The 12463-nt window shown below is 37.7% G+C and overlaps 2 protein-coding genes across 16 annotated transcripts in view; one reads left to right on the forward strand and one right to left on the reverse strand.

Moving 5' to 3' along the window:
- Nucleotides 1-8240, forward strand: part of ARFGEF1 (ADP ribosylation factor guanine nucleotide exchange factor 1) — a 102162-nt gene extending 93922 nt beyond the window's left edge. Inside the window, exons 34-39 of the mRNA XM_030011845.2 lie at nt 2207-2336; nt 3188-3327; nt 3711-3879; nt 4832-4970; nt 5918-6035; nt 6785-8240. Coding sequence (XP_029867705.1) covers nt 2207-2336; nt 3188-3327; nt 3711-3879; nt 4832-4970; nt 5918-6035; nt 6785-6949 — 861 coding nt within the window. The 3' untranslated portion in view covers nt 6950-8240. The remainder of the gene's footprint in view (nt 1-2206; nt 2337-3187; nt 3328-3710; nt 3880-4831; nt 4971-5917; nt 6036-6784) is intronic.
- Nucleotides 8241-10953: 2713 nt separating this feature from the next.
- The window catches only part of CSPP1 (centrosome and spindle pole associated protein 1), a 67709-nt gene continuing 66199 nt past the window's right edge, over nt 10954-12463 (reverse strand). For all 15 annotated transcript variants that reach the window (XM_030011853.2, XM_030011856.2, XM_030011859.1 and 12 more), the window contains one exon: nt 10954-11814. In XM_030011853.2, coding sequence (XP_029867713.1) covers nt 11588-11814 — 227 coding nt within the window. In that variant the 3' untranslated portion in view covers nt 10954-11587. The remainder of the gene's footprint in view (nt 11815-12463) is intronic.

Below are 12463 nucleotides of genomic sequence, written 5' to 3' on the forward strand. Positions count from 1 at the left end.
TTAAAAATGGCAAGGAATTAATTGAGAAAGAAAAGTATGTATTTGTTTGCAGCAAAGTTAGCTTCCAGAAGTTGGCTGTAGGTTGTTATCTGTGTATGTTTTAGGTAATGTCTTACGTCTGGTAGGTCTCTATAATACTGTATTTAGGGTTTGAGTTGTTTTCTGGTTTGGGGCATGGTTTTTCTTGTATTTTGCTCAATATTCTCTTTGATACATTGGCATGATGAGAAAATGCTGGAGGTGGAAAGATGGCCAGTTATATTGACTGTTGGGTTTTTTTCCCTTCAAATTTTCTCTGGTAATAAGGACTTAAACATCAGTGTTTAAAATAGAAAATACGTATAACCATCAGATTTCTTAGCACTGATTGAATAAACTGATGTAAAATTTGGATTTGCCTCCAAGTGGCAGCCCTGTAGATACTTTACTGCTGATGAGAATTAGTTTAGCTTTTGGACATTCTCACAAGATTGCTGCATGAAGTTCTTTATAGATTAATGAAACATTTGATAAAAATTGTTCAAGGATATGGTTCCAAATGAGTTCTACTAAGAGAGACCAACTCCCTCCATTTATCTTTATGGACCGTTAACGTAATTTACTTACAACAGAGTGTAAATGTTTGTGATAGCCAGTTCTCATTATACAGGTATTTTACATCCATGTGACTGAATGTGCTTGCTATATCTTGACTCATTTGTAGTGGTTTGATGTATAAAATGTTTGATCTAAACGTTGGCTATGTTTTTGATCCATTTATGTTAAATATAATAGCATGCAAAAATGGCAAATACATTAAATGTCTTATGAATAAATTGAAAGATCTTTTCTCTTTGAAACAGTTTAAAATGAATGTTTTCAAAAATCTTTTTTGTCTTCAGTGTAGAAAGACATTTTAAAACTTCAAAATTAACAGAATTTGTATAACAAATAGTGTTAAAGGAGATATATTTTGGATCCTTTCTTTTGGTAGGATAGAATTTTTGCAGGCTTTAGATATTTCCATCTAATTTTTCTTCAGGTAGTTCAAATATAAGGAAGCATTCTACTCTCTATAGACATAATATCTATTAAAAGTATATTTATACTTAATAGAGATTAAAACCTTGGTTATTTACTAGTATGAGAAGTTGGTATGTTCTTTGTAGGAGCTGTATGTGTAGATTTAAATCTTGCTAACGCCACAATGCAGGGAATTAATGTGTAGTCTCCAGTGGTACTTAGGGAACAAATGCCAGTAGAAATGCTGTGTTATTGAAAGGGACAGTAATCGCTATATATAACTGCTTTGCAGTTAATGATAACATATTTTGTTATTAATTACATTTCCCTCTTTCAAGGAATGATTTCTGAAATGAAAGCAATAAGTATTACCATTGATTTTAATACTTTACATTCAACTGATCAAAAAGGAAGATATTTATTAAAGAATAAACCAAAACAAACCCCCAACAATTCATCTTCCAGAGTCATTGAGTTCTAGCTCTCAAGATAACGCAATACAAAATGGAGAATCAGAACACATTGCAGTAGTCTGCTGAAGCAGCACTCTGGCAAAAGGATTTTAAATTAGTGCATTTTCTTGATATGCATATATTCTCTTCCTCCATCATTTTACTGTGGTAAATTCCTGTAGCACCTACAAACATGTATATAATTCAGAACACTCAAGGGAGTAAAGGCAAGTAAAGGTTAAAGTTTGATGATACCTCATATTGTTTGGACTTGTCATTTAAGAGCTGTGTGTTCACATTTTCACCCGTTACAAAAGCAATACAAATTCTCACAGAAGCTATTAGAAGTTTTTCTTGTACATCAAGGTGGGTACTGCATTTCCCAGTATTGGAACCTTGCAGCAAACCTCATACACTTAATCTGGTAAAAGTCAAACTAGCTGTTGGCTGACATACTAAACGCTTGGCTGGCATACAAAAAACCTATGTGCAAAATACTACTCATTGACTTTCCTGTGTAATTAAATATTTGTTGCTTGTTAATTATTCAATTCTTTTTTAGTAGGTCATCTTTTTAGTACATCTTTCTTGAATGCTGATAGCAAATATGACTGAAGTGAATGAAAAAGTGCAGTGTTGAAACGGCAAACGTCTTAGGCTATGAAGAGCACAACACTATTGACAATTAGCTTGCAGAAGTTTTCTGTCAGTTCATTTTTTAATTTTTTTTTTTTTTTTTGCTTTCTTTTCAGGATACAATCTCACAGAAGTCTGTAGATATTCATGATTCTATTCAGCCTAGATCTTCAGATGGACGTCCATATCAACCCAGCGCAGGGTCCACAGTAGTTGAAGAAATGAGTAAAACCAGGCCAACAGCAAGTGCGTGTTTTGTAGTGATTTGGCATTTTATATCTGTTAAGAGTATTATTTAGCAGATGTTTGATATCTTTGGTTATAGCCCCAGCTATAACTTCAGAAACGTGATGTGAAGAAAATTACACTGGTTAAATTTTTGTCTTTGTGTAGTATGACAGAGTTCTGTTGGACTCTTGTGGGTCCACATTTTTGACATGTGCTTTAAGTTCAGCTGCTAACTTGCAGGCTTTTTACCCAAAGCAAAATATTAAAAATAGTACTCTCCTTATAATGCTATGTAAATGAGTAACTTTTTTTTTCTTAAGAGCAAAGTTCTTTCTGTGCAGAATGCAACAGAAGCAATAGCTGAAAAAAAAAAAGGTGTATTTAGACTGATTTGAAGAGAGTATATCAAACCCTTAGGATACTTGTGCAGAGTTATGTGTTGGTGCTTAAAATGCTCGTGCCTGGTGGTATTAGTACTTGCCACAAGTACAAACAAGGATCAGTGATATCAGTGCTATCCTGAGCCTTCTCTGCCTGTGGACAGTCTCAGCCTCTGGTTCTTGCCATTGCACTGATGCGCACAACAAGGTCACTAATTCTGGTGATTTTTAGGTAACATTGAATATTTGTCCAATATATGGCAGGCAACTTTAAAGTTAGGAAATAGTTTTTTTAAAACCTGCCTATTGTTAACATCGTGATCGGTCGTGGTTTTAGAAGAGTAATTCAGATGGGTGGATTCCAGATTTGGTTTATGAATGTGCTTGAAGTTCAGCTGTTCTTCAACTTACCTCCAAAATAGCTCAAAAAAGAAAAAAGTATTGCAGTTCTTTAGTTAACAAACAATTTTCTTTTTCTTTCCTTTAAAGAATTTCCAGAACAGAAGTTATTTGCTGCTCTTTTGATCAAATGCGTTGTACAACTGGAACTCATTCAGACTATCGACAATATTGTGTTCTTCCCAGCAACTAGCAAAAAAGAGGATGCAGAGAATCTAGCAGCAGCACAAGTAAGTAGAACAATGGGTATCTCTCTTTTTAACAGCTTTTTCTCTAGTGGATAAAGTTTCATAAACTCCTGGAACATCTTCTAATTTACAGTTTTTAGAAGCACTTGAGAACTTCCAGCAGACTGTTGAGATCTTTTACATCTTGCATTAAATTGCATTTGCTGTGCTGGGGCAGCACACTGTGAAGATTAAGACATGTATTGTTCAAAGGGATTTATGTAACTGGGATGTGGATAGAACCTTTAACACAGTTTTAAGTTCAAATACAAGTACAGATGAAAACAGGGCAGGACTGAGTTATCACAGGAGCTTTCTGAAGACAATTGTGAATTTTTATTTGAAATCTTTTTTTTTTTCTTTCTTTTTTTCTTTTATTTTAATAGAGAGATGCAGTAGACTTCGATGTCCATGTGGATACACAAGATCAAGGGATGTATCGTTTTCTAACATCACAGCAGCTTTTCAAACTTCTCGACTGTCTGCTGGAATCTCACAGGTTTGCTAAAGCATTTAATTCAAACAATGAACAAAGAACTGCTCTCTGGAAAGCAGGTGAGTCAGTCACCTCGGAGAAGTATTTTGTGAGAGTGTGTTACTGTGCTCTGAATTGACCCAAAAATAGGTCAAAAGTATTTTGATGCTGAATATAAAATTGAGTATCAGGCTGTAACTTTATAACCCTAGAATCCCTAAGGGGAGGAGACCTCATCTGTGCAGGTGCAAATATCTTTTCGATTTCCTAAAACTTAAGGTTTCACTGGGTTATGGCTGCCAAGCTGATCCTGGGCTGTAGGTGTGAGTCCCATGCTTGGAAGCTGCAGGCACAAAACCCCAAAACTTGTTAGGGGGGGTTGTTTTACCTACCAGTGTATAAGTGAAATATCTGTCATTTTCTGAGACAGATGGAAAATGGACTCTGTAGCATTTTGTTTAATCTATTCTTTGCACAAAAGTTAGCTACACTAGTATTTTTAATGGTGAATGCATACTGTGAATATGGAGCAAGCTGTTTGGTACATTGACGTATGCATACACAGAACCGCTTCAGCTTGAGTGAGGTGGTATTAATATTTATGGGTATGCTTTTTGCTAGTATGGACCTCCACTAGCAAACTGAGTTTAATTATACAGTAACAGCTTTGGAAACAGTAGCATTGTAGACATTTTTATCAAAAACAAGCAATAAAACAGTATACACTATAGATATATATGACTGAGACAAACTGGTCCGTTGTTCAGGTGGTTAGAATGCACTTTTATTATACACCCAGGTTTCACATCTACTTGGAAGCTTATATAAAAATGGGCACCAAACACAATTACAATGTATATATACGTAGGTTAATTTTTAGCAGTACTCTGTTGTACTAAATGTTGTGAGAAATTAATTACATAAGGTGGTTCTTCTGTCTATGTGCAGAAGATGCTTAGAAGGCGAAGTGGGGGACTGTAAGGAAAAATGTCAGATGAAACAAATGTAAGTGGATGCTTGGAATTTCTCTAGGTTTCAAAGGCAAATCAAAGCCTAATCTTCTGAAACAGGAGACTAGTAGTCTTGCCTGTGGGTTGCGCATTCTGTTCCGTATGTACATGGATGAAAGCCGTACCAGTGCATGGGAGGAAGTCCAGCAAAGACTACTAAAGTAAGGTCCATGTAGCTGAACCTGTTGATGTTATTTCTTATGTTAAAGAATGTTTATTTATATTTAAAAGGATAGACCTCCTCCTTTTGCAGTAAACTTCCTAGAGCTAACACAGTATGGTGGTGGTCACAGCTAATATTAAGGGGTTTTATGTTGCATGGAGAGTGATGTACCTCCAGCTACTAACACTGCCTCTGCTTTTTGTTCTTATTACATGATTTGCAGGAGAGAACAAAGGTTTTGTCACCTTCTTTTTTTTGTAGCGTGTGTGTAGGTGGGCGATTGTTATAGCTCCTCTTTAAAAAGAAAAGCAACTATCACCTAAACCCTGCTTTGTTCTTGCAGTAACCTTAGATGGTTCAGGGAACTGATGCTGTTTGTTCTCATCTGCAGAAACGAGCACTGGGCTTGAGGAGCCTATGGGCATACAGAAGCTTTTGCCTTTTTGGTTATTCATTACTGTGAATACTAAGGTTCACCTGAATGGCTTGTAGTTTACAAAGTTGTTCAAACAAGTGTTGGAATAACAGAGGGCTTAAAACCGTGGTAGTAATGCAGTGAAAGTATTTTAAGGTTTATATACCAGGGAGCAGAGCTGAAAACTACCTGTTTACATCAGCATGAGATTAATTTTTAAAGTCTACATATCATTTTGTCACATGCATTTTAATACCTCTCAAAGAGCACTTGATACACATTAAATATATGCACAAACAGCACGATCATGTTTTGTCAGCATATTTAATACTGAAGTCCTAGGACTTTGGTTTTGAGTTGAACAAAATCACTGCTTGCTGTTACTAATCAGGCTTACAATAGCTTTCATGAAATGATGCTGTTCTGCACCAGGGCTCTACGCTGGTATAGTTGCAAAGTCAAAGCTCCCTCTCTGCAGTAAAGCTCAAAATAAAATGTTAGTTACTAGGTTTTGCGTCTTTTCTCTCTAGTGTCTGCAGTGAGGCTCTGAGTTACTTCCTCACTCTTACTTCAGAAAGTCATCGGGAAGCCTGGACTAATCTATTACTCTTATTTTTGACTAAAGTCCTGAAGATAAGTGATGAAAGGGTAAGTAACTGTTTGGAATGGTATTTAAGACAACATCTACAGGTAAGAAGTAGTTCCAGACCAGTTCTTCACGCAGTTATATACTTGACTTGCAAACTTCCTACTGCGCTGTAGACACTCTTTGTTGAGGGAATGTACATTGAAACTGCACTTGACAGATAAAGACAGTAGTAATGCAGAGTGAGGGTGCAGTGAGTGATAAAATAAAATGTGTCTGAGAAAATCTAAAAGATGCTAAAATCCTTTAGAAGTGTGTGGCAAGTTGCTTTTACCCCTCTCCTGCTGAGGAAAAGGATTAGCAGCTGATTATTTTATTTAAAGAAATAACTCCTGTTTATTCTTCCAGTGCTACATGTACATCACCTTGACCTTCTCCAAAGCAATTCTGCAGTACATAAATCCATATCTATATTTAGATGTCCCTCTATTTCTAACAAACCTTGGCTGAAGTAGTAAGTTGAAAGGGGCCAACTACAACAAAAAACTTAACTGATAATAAAAAAATTCTTCCTCTTGAAGAATAAGCATTAGCAAGGAGTTGTGTGTAGTTAGTGAGCATCTGTCAAAGTACATCACAGCTGTCTTAGCCTTATTCTAGCACTGCTAGCTTCAGTTATAAAGATGTTTCTGCTGTCACTTTGTGGGTTTTTCACCTCAACTTGGGAGACTATTTAAAATTCTTCACTTGCAACACACTTTCTGAGGTGTATTGATGCATAATAGAATAATTTCTTCTGTTTTCTCCTCAGTTCAAGGCTCATGCCTCATTCTACTATCCTCTGTTGTGTGAAATTATGCAGTTTGACCTTATTCCTGAACTTAGAGCCGTTCTACGAAGGTTTTTCCTGCGGATTGGTGTGGTTTTCCAAATATCCCAACCACCAGAACAAGAGTCTGGAATAAGCAAGCAGTAACAGATAGTGACTGACTGAGTATTGCTCCGTTTAAAAGTTTATATTCCTCAGCTAAATAAAAGGACCAGGTAGCTGAGCCATTCTGTCTGGATATCCATAAAAATGGTTTCTCTGTATGGCAATGTGTATCCAAGGGTTAACGGTACTGATGCTTACAACTGTAATTAAGGCTTGCAACACTCCAGTCCCTTTATTTCCTGATGGATTATCTCTATCGGTTTCTCTTACCTGGCTCATGCTGAGCACCGAGCCAGTTTTTAGCACAGTCCTCTTGTCAGCATGGGCTGCAATATCCTTTACTGTCCTAGACAGCAGTATAGCAACAGATGTTTATGGCGGGTGTGAAAGTAAAGTGTACCCAAAGAACTATATATGTAAAGGTTTGAGCTTCTGCAAGAAGTACAACTCAGGAGAGCTGTATTTTGAAGGATAAAATGTTTATAGTGAAAAGAAAATGGAGATTATTGTTCATGGTAAAAGATATTTAGCAACTATGTCTGATATTCTAAGATTTTTGCACACTCAGGCTGTCTGAGACATTGGTAATCATCCTTCTGTGAAAAATGTACAGAGATGCAGGTCTGTAATATAAACTCTTTAACACTATACAGTTCTTCCTGAATTGTTTTATTTCTGTATTATTGATTTGCTGAAAACCCGTAACACTTCATTGTTTACCAAATGCACTAGAAGTTTGGGTTTGTTTTTTTGGGTTGCGATTTCTTTTTTTTTTTTTTTTTTTCTTTTTTTTTTTTTTTCTTTTTTTTTGGTTTCGTTGTAGCCCAGAAGTTAGTGTTGCTGGCTTTTGTCAAGAACAGAGGTAGAAATATCATGACTGACATAACTACCTGTAATATACTTGTTTTAGGGCTTTTAAATATAACGAGCCATTGAAATGATGATCCTTCAAGGACTGGAACTTGAATCACTGCAAACAAGTCTAGGTTGTGTCTGCTGTCAGATGTTTTTTGTTTGATGTAGATTTCACTCTTATGTACAGAATTTAATGTTGAATATATTCAAGTAACAAATCTGGCATGGTTTGGGGATGGTTAAATTTATTGGAAATGTATTCATACTGTGAATTGTGCTCTGATGGTTAAAAGAAGATTGTCAAGCATTCTGTATTACAATGGATGTAGAAATTTTTTTCAGATGGACAAAATGTATATGGTACAGATATGTAAAGTTTTCTATGTAAAAAAAATTCTGTACAACTTTCTGTACAATATTTGGTTCTCATCTGGCATATTCTAATCAGGTTATAGGTCAATAAAGTTTTTGAACTCTTTCATCAGTGCAATCAAAACCAGTCTAATCCACAGCTACTTGTTTTACAGTTTCCTTTGCCTCTCATGCTCTAGTTTCAAAGGAACAAACTCCAGCCCTCCGGGGGCAGAAAGGTGGGTGTCCTTTGGTTGACTAGGATGTGTCTTCTCACTGTTAGGCAAATACAGGGTGAAAAAGAATGGTAAGTTAAAAAAAAAAAAAAAAACACCAACAAAAAAAAAGCACACACAACAAAAAAGAAAGATTAAAAGTGCTTGTAGGTGGACTAGTCAAATGAACCCTGTAGTGCTGCATGGATAGAAACTCAAATACTGCGTTTTGCTTTCTGGGGATTAAAATATTAATACGAAACAGACTATGGAGTAAGTGTGGATGGGAGGGAAAGGCTGGGATTACAGTTGATCTGACTGCTGACTCGGAATACAGCAGCCAGCTAAGCCTTGTCAGCGTCTTTGATTTTGTAAGTAAAAGCGGGATTGGATTGTTCTCCAGTATGTTCTCACAAAATGCATGACTAGCAAAGGAGAGAAGCATGAAGGCTGAGAAAGTGGATGAGGGAGCCTAATCTCACAGGGGAATGAGCCTGTGGCTGTTGGCAGCAGGCTCCAAAAATAAGCGTAAGCAGTTCAATGAGATAGATAGCTATGGAAAAAACAGTGAAGGGAATTAAAAGGCATTGACCTGTGACTAGGAGTTTTCTGATAACGTTACTCGGGGTGGAGCAAAACCAAATTGCATTTATCAAAGTCAGAAGGGTGAGAAATGGCGTTAATTTAATTAATTGTAATTGTACAGCCTTTCTTCTTGGGCTGTATTTTATTTTTTCAGTTTGTTGTGTAATGTTTAAATCTTAAACAACTGTACTAGGCCAGACCTGAGGTCAGTCTTGTCTGTTTTGACAGTGATCAGTAATAATTCTTAGAGTAGGTATAATGTGTCCCATTCCTAGTGATGTCATACTCTCCCCCATGCCTGTGGCAAATGGTATTCTTGGTACTGTTGTCAAGGTGTTCCTGACACTGTTGACTGGAGCACTGTTTTAACAGCTGTTTATGTATTTGTTATCCATGTGTCTGCCTAATTCTGTTTTAAATGTCTGTGTAGTTTGGGTGGTTGAGGTTTTTTGTTTTAAACCTTACTGCTTCATTGTTCTGTTGTGTACTCCTATTTTGTAATGATTTTTTTTTTTTCACAGCATGACCTTCTCACGCCTTACCTTATTTACTGCTTACGTGGAAAAGGCCTAATAGCTGTTTAGTCTTGGCTCATTGGAAACTGAACTCCTGTATCATCATTACTCTTTTCTGTACCTCTCTTTTAGTTCTTGCAACGCCAGAACTGCACTAGCTGTATTCTGGGTATTAGGTTCAACTTGCAGTTCTTTTTTTAATTTAAAAAAAATTTAAAAAAACTGAGGGAAGGCAGGCAGAAACACCCTGCCTACAACTGAACTTTGGCTGTGCAGAGAAAGCTGAAGGAAAGATGTGAAGGACCAAGAGTATCCTGAATAGCAGCCTGGATGCCAAAAGGAGGGTAGCTGTAAGGCAGAGTGTAATTCACTGTGCTAAATGCTGTTGAGCAGTGAGGTTAAAATAAGTTCAGTGGTTTCAGGTCACTGCAGAGGTGAAGGAAGCAATGTAAAGGGGGGGCTGTGCTATGTTCGAGACTTGAACTGGAGGAAACGAGTGCCAGTCTGTGATGGTCAGTGACATTTACAAAAATTCTTGCAGTTAAATGAAGCTGGCTTTTTAGGATAACACTTAACTTTATGCTTCTGTCAGGGAGTGAAACTTTGGTTAAAGTTCAGGCAATAAACTAGTTTTTATGTAGGCCACTAGATGAAGAAGACAAGTTCTGTGTCTAGCTTGGGGTTAGTACAGTGATGGATCACAAAGTTCAACTTGTGAAGCAGCTGAAAAGAGTCACCAGGCATCAAAAACAAGGGACAGGCTGGCAGGTGACAGATGGAAGAGAAGTATGAAAATACCAAAGGTGGGCTTCAGCATGAGAGGCTCAGTGGCAGGGTGGTAACTGTGTTATAAAACATTTTCACCTTAGCTGCTTAAAAGTATTTTGGGATTCCTGCCTCTGGGCAATTCAGAATCAAACAGCCATGAGGCTGATTGATAACACATGCTGTAGCCTAGGTCCTGGATTACACTAAGATCCCTGCATTACTTAACTGGCCAGTGCTGTCATACCCAAAGTGATGAACATGATAAGCCTTTTAGCTGATAAGCCAGAAACTCATGGTAAGAATTAGCCTGAATGGGCACTTCCTCTCTGGGAAGAAACATGCTTAAAGCCCTGACAAAGCCAGGCATAACACAATGTTGAAGTACATCTCTCAGCAAGCATCTCGTGCCTGCCATCATCACAGAACCGCCATGGCCTTCAAGCAGGTAGACGGAAGCTTTAAGGCAGCAGCAGTTGAGTAAAAATAAATTTTTACAAATTGTTTTGGTTTCATCATTTAGTTTTTTTGTTTTTCCCTGCTGGTCAAGCTTTGGCCTCTGGGTGGGAATTCTTAACCAAGAGGAAAATCACAGCCTTACCCTTGCTTCACCTTGGTGTTTCAGTTCACTGAACTAAAGCAACTTAGCAACTTTTCCATGTGTTTTTCCTGCTTCTTTGAAGACAGCTTTAAGGTTCCAGTTTGTTCATGAGTAAACATAAGCTGAAGAAAATGATAAATTAAGAAAACTGAAGTCTGCTTTTACATTTTAGTAACAAAATAATTTATTAACTCTTAAATCAGAACCATAAATTAAACATATGCAACAATAGCTGTATTTCCAGCACATAACAGGTTAGGGAACATAAGGTACATTGCTAATAGTCAGTTTTCCATGAAACACTTTGCTGAGCTTTCATGCAGGACAGCACTCATGACTATGAAAAGCAAGCGCCCTTCTCCAAGTTAGTTACTCTTTTGGTAAAAGCTTAAAATGCACCTCTGCTGTTGGGTTACTCTATTTCCAGACAGCATTGGAGTTTGGCTATAAACAAAGCTAAAAATTAACTTCGATTTAATAGCAAATTCACACACACACACTGTTTCTGTGGTAGCTCCAGCTCTGAGGCTGAAATTTAACTAGTATAAAAAGTGCAAAAACCACCAAGCTATTCCTCCACTTCCCACGTCATGTAATACAAACCATCCCTGCTCTACATCTCCATTACACTGCAGCTTCTGTTACTTTATTATTGCTATTTTAAACTACCCATACGGCTCCACACTACGTACATGGACGAGAACAATCCCTACAAGAGACCCTGGAAAGTGCAGTAGTGCTGAACAGTCCCTCCTCTGCTGCAAGGCACAGCCGGTTCGCAGCAGGGCTGGAGTCAGCCGTGCGCGGTCGAGAGGCCTTGCCAGCTCAGCGGTAGCGCGTTGTCGGGCGAAAGCTTTGCTGGGCTTGCCTGTTCAGCCATGAATCGTTGGAGCGTCTCTGAAGTTCCTGGTCGCAGCCAGGGCTCTGTTGCAACTGTGTCAACAGAACTGGGCCGTCTACCAGCGTGAGGTGGAGTGTGCTTCAAAAGGTCATCCGCTTCTCCTAAGGAAACGTTATCACCTGAGAGCAAAGGAGAGCAACGTACACCTGTCACAGGGGACAAAAGCTTATCGCATTTTGTTATATTGAACAGGATTATTTGTCTGCAATAAATGCATAAATAATGCTTTTACATTACATTTGTTTCTACTTAACACACATTTTTGATGTTCTGGGGAACTGGGCCCATCTAGAGTCAACAGCTAAAGACTCCCAAGTCTTTGATGTCTAATGCCAACAGCTCCTCCCCCTGCCAGATCAACAAGGGGGAGATACAGGCAAACTTGGGTGGACGAGGTAGAATGTTCTTGCTTTTCCAAAGCCTCCTATTATAGGGAGAAGGCAAATCTGGCAGTCCATATATGCATAGAAAAATGCATATAAAAATAAGGTCATTAAAATTGCAGTGTTATGGCTAAACACTCTTTTATAGACGGTGTCTTACTCAGGAGAGAACTCAGGAAGAATTATTTTAACACTGCAAATGCAAGCAAGTCTGGACATCACAGTCCAGCATAGCTAATAACGTTAATGCAATGTTCTGAAACACATACTGGGTAAGTAAGTTGTCATCTTCTAGCTACAAAACAAACCACATCATAAAAAAAAAAAAAAACCAAAACACCAAAATGGCCTTGCCTTTGAACTTGGGGTCGTTATCATTCTGAAC

Source organism: Aquila chrysaetos, chromosome 4, assembly GCF_900496995.4.
Source record: "Aquila chrysaetos chrysaetos chromosome 4, bAquChr1.4, whole genome shotgun sequence".
Lineage (NCBI taxonomy): Eukaryota > Metazoa > Chordata > Aves > Accipitriformes > Accipitridae > Aquila > Aquila chrysaetos.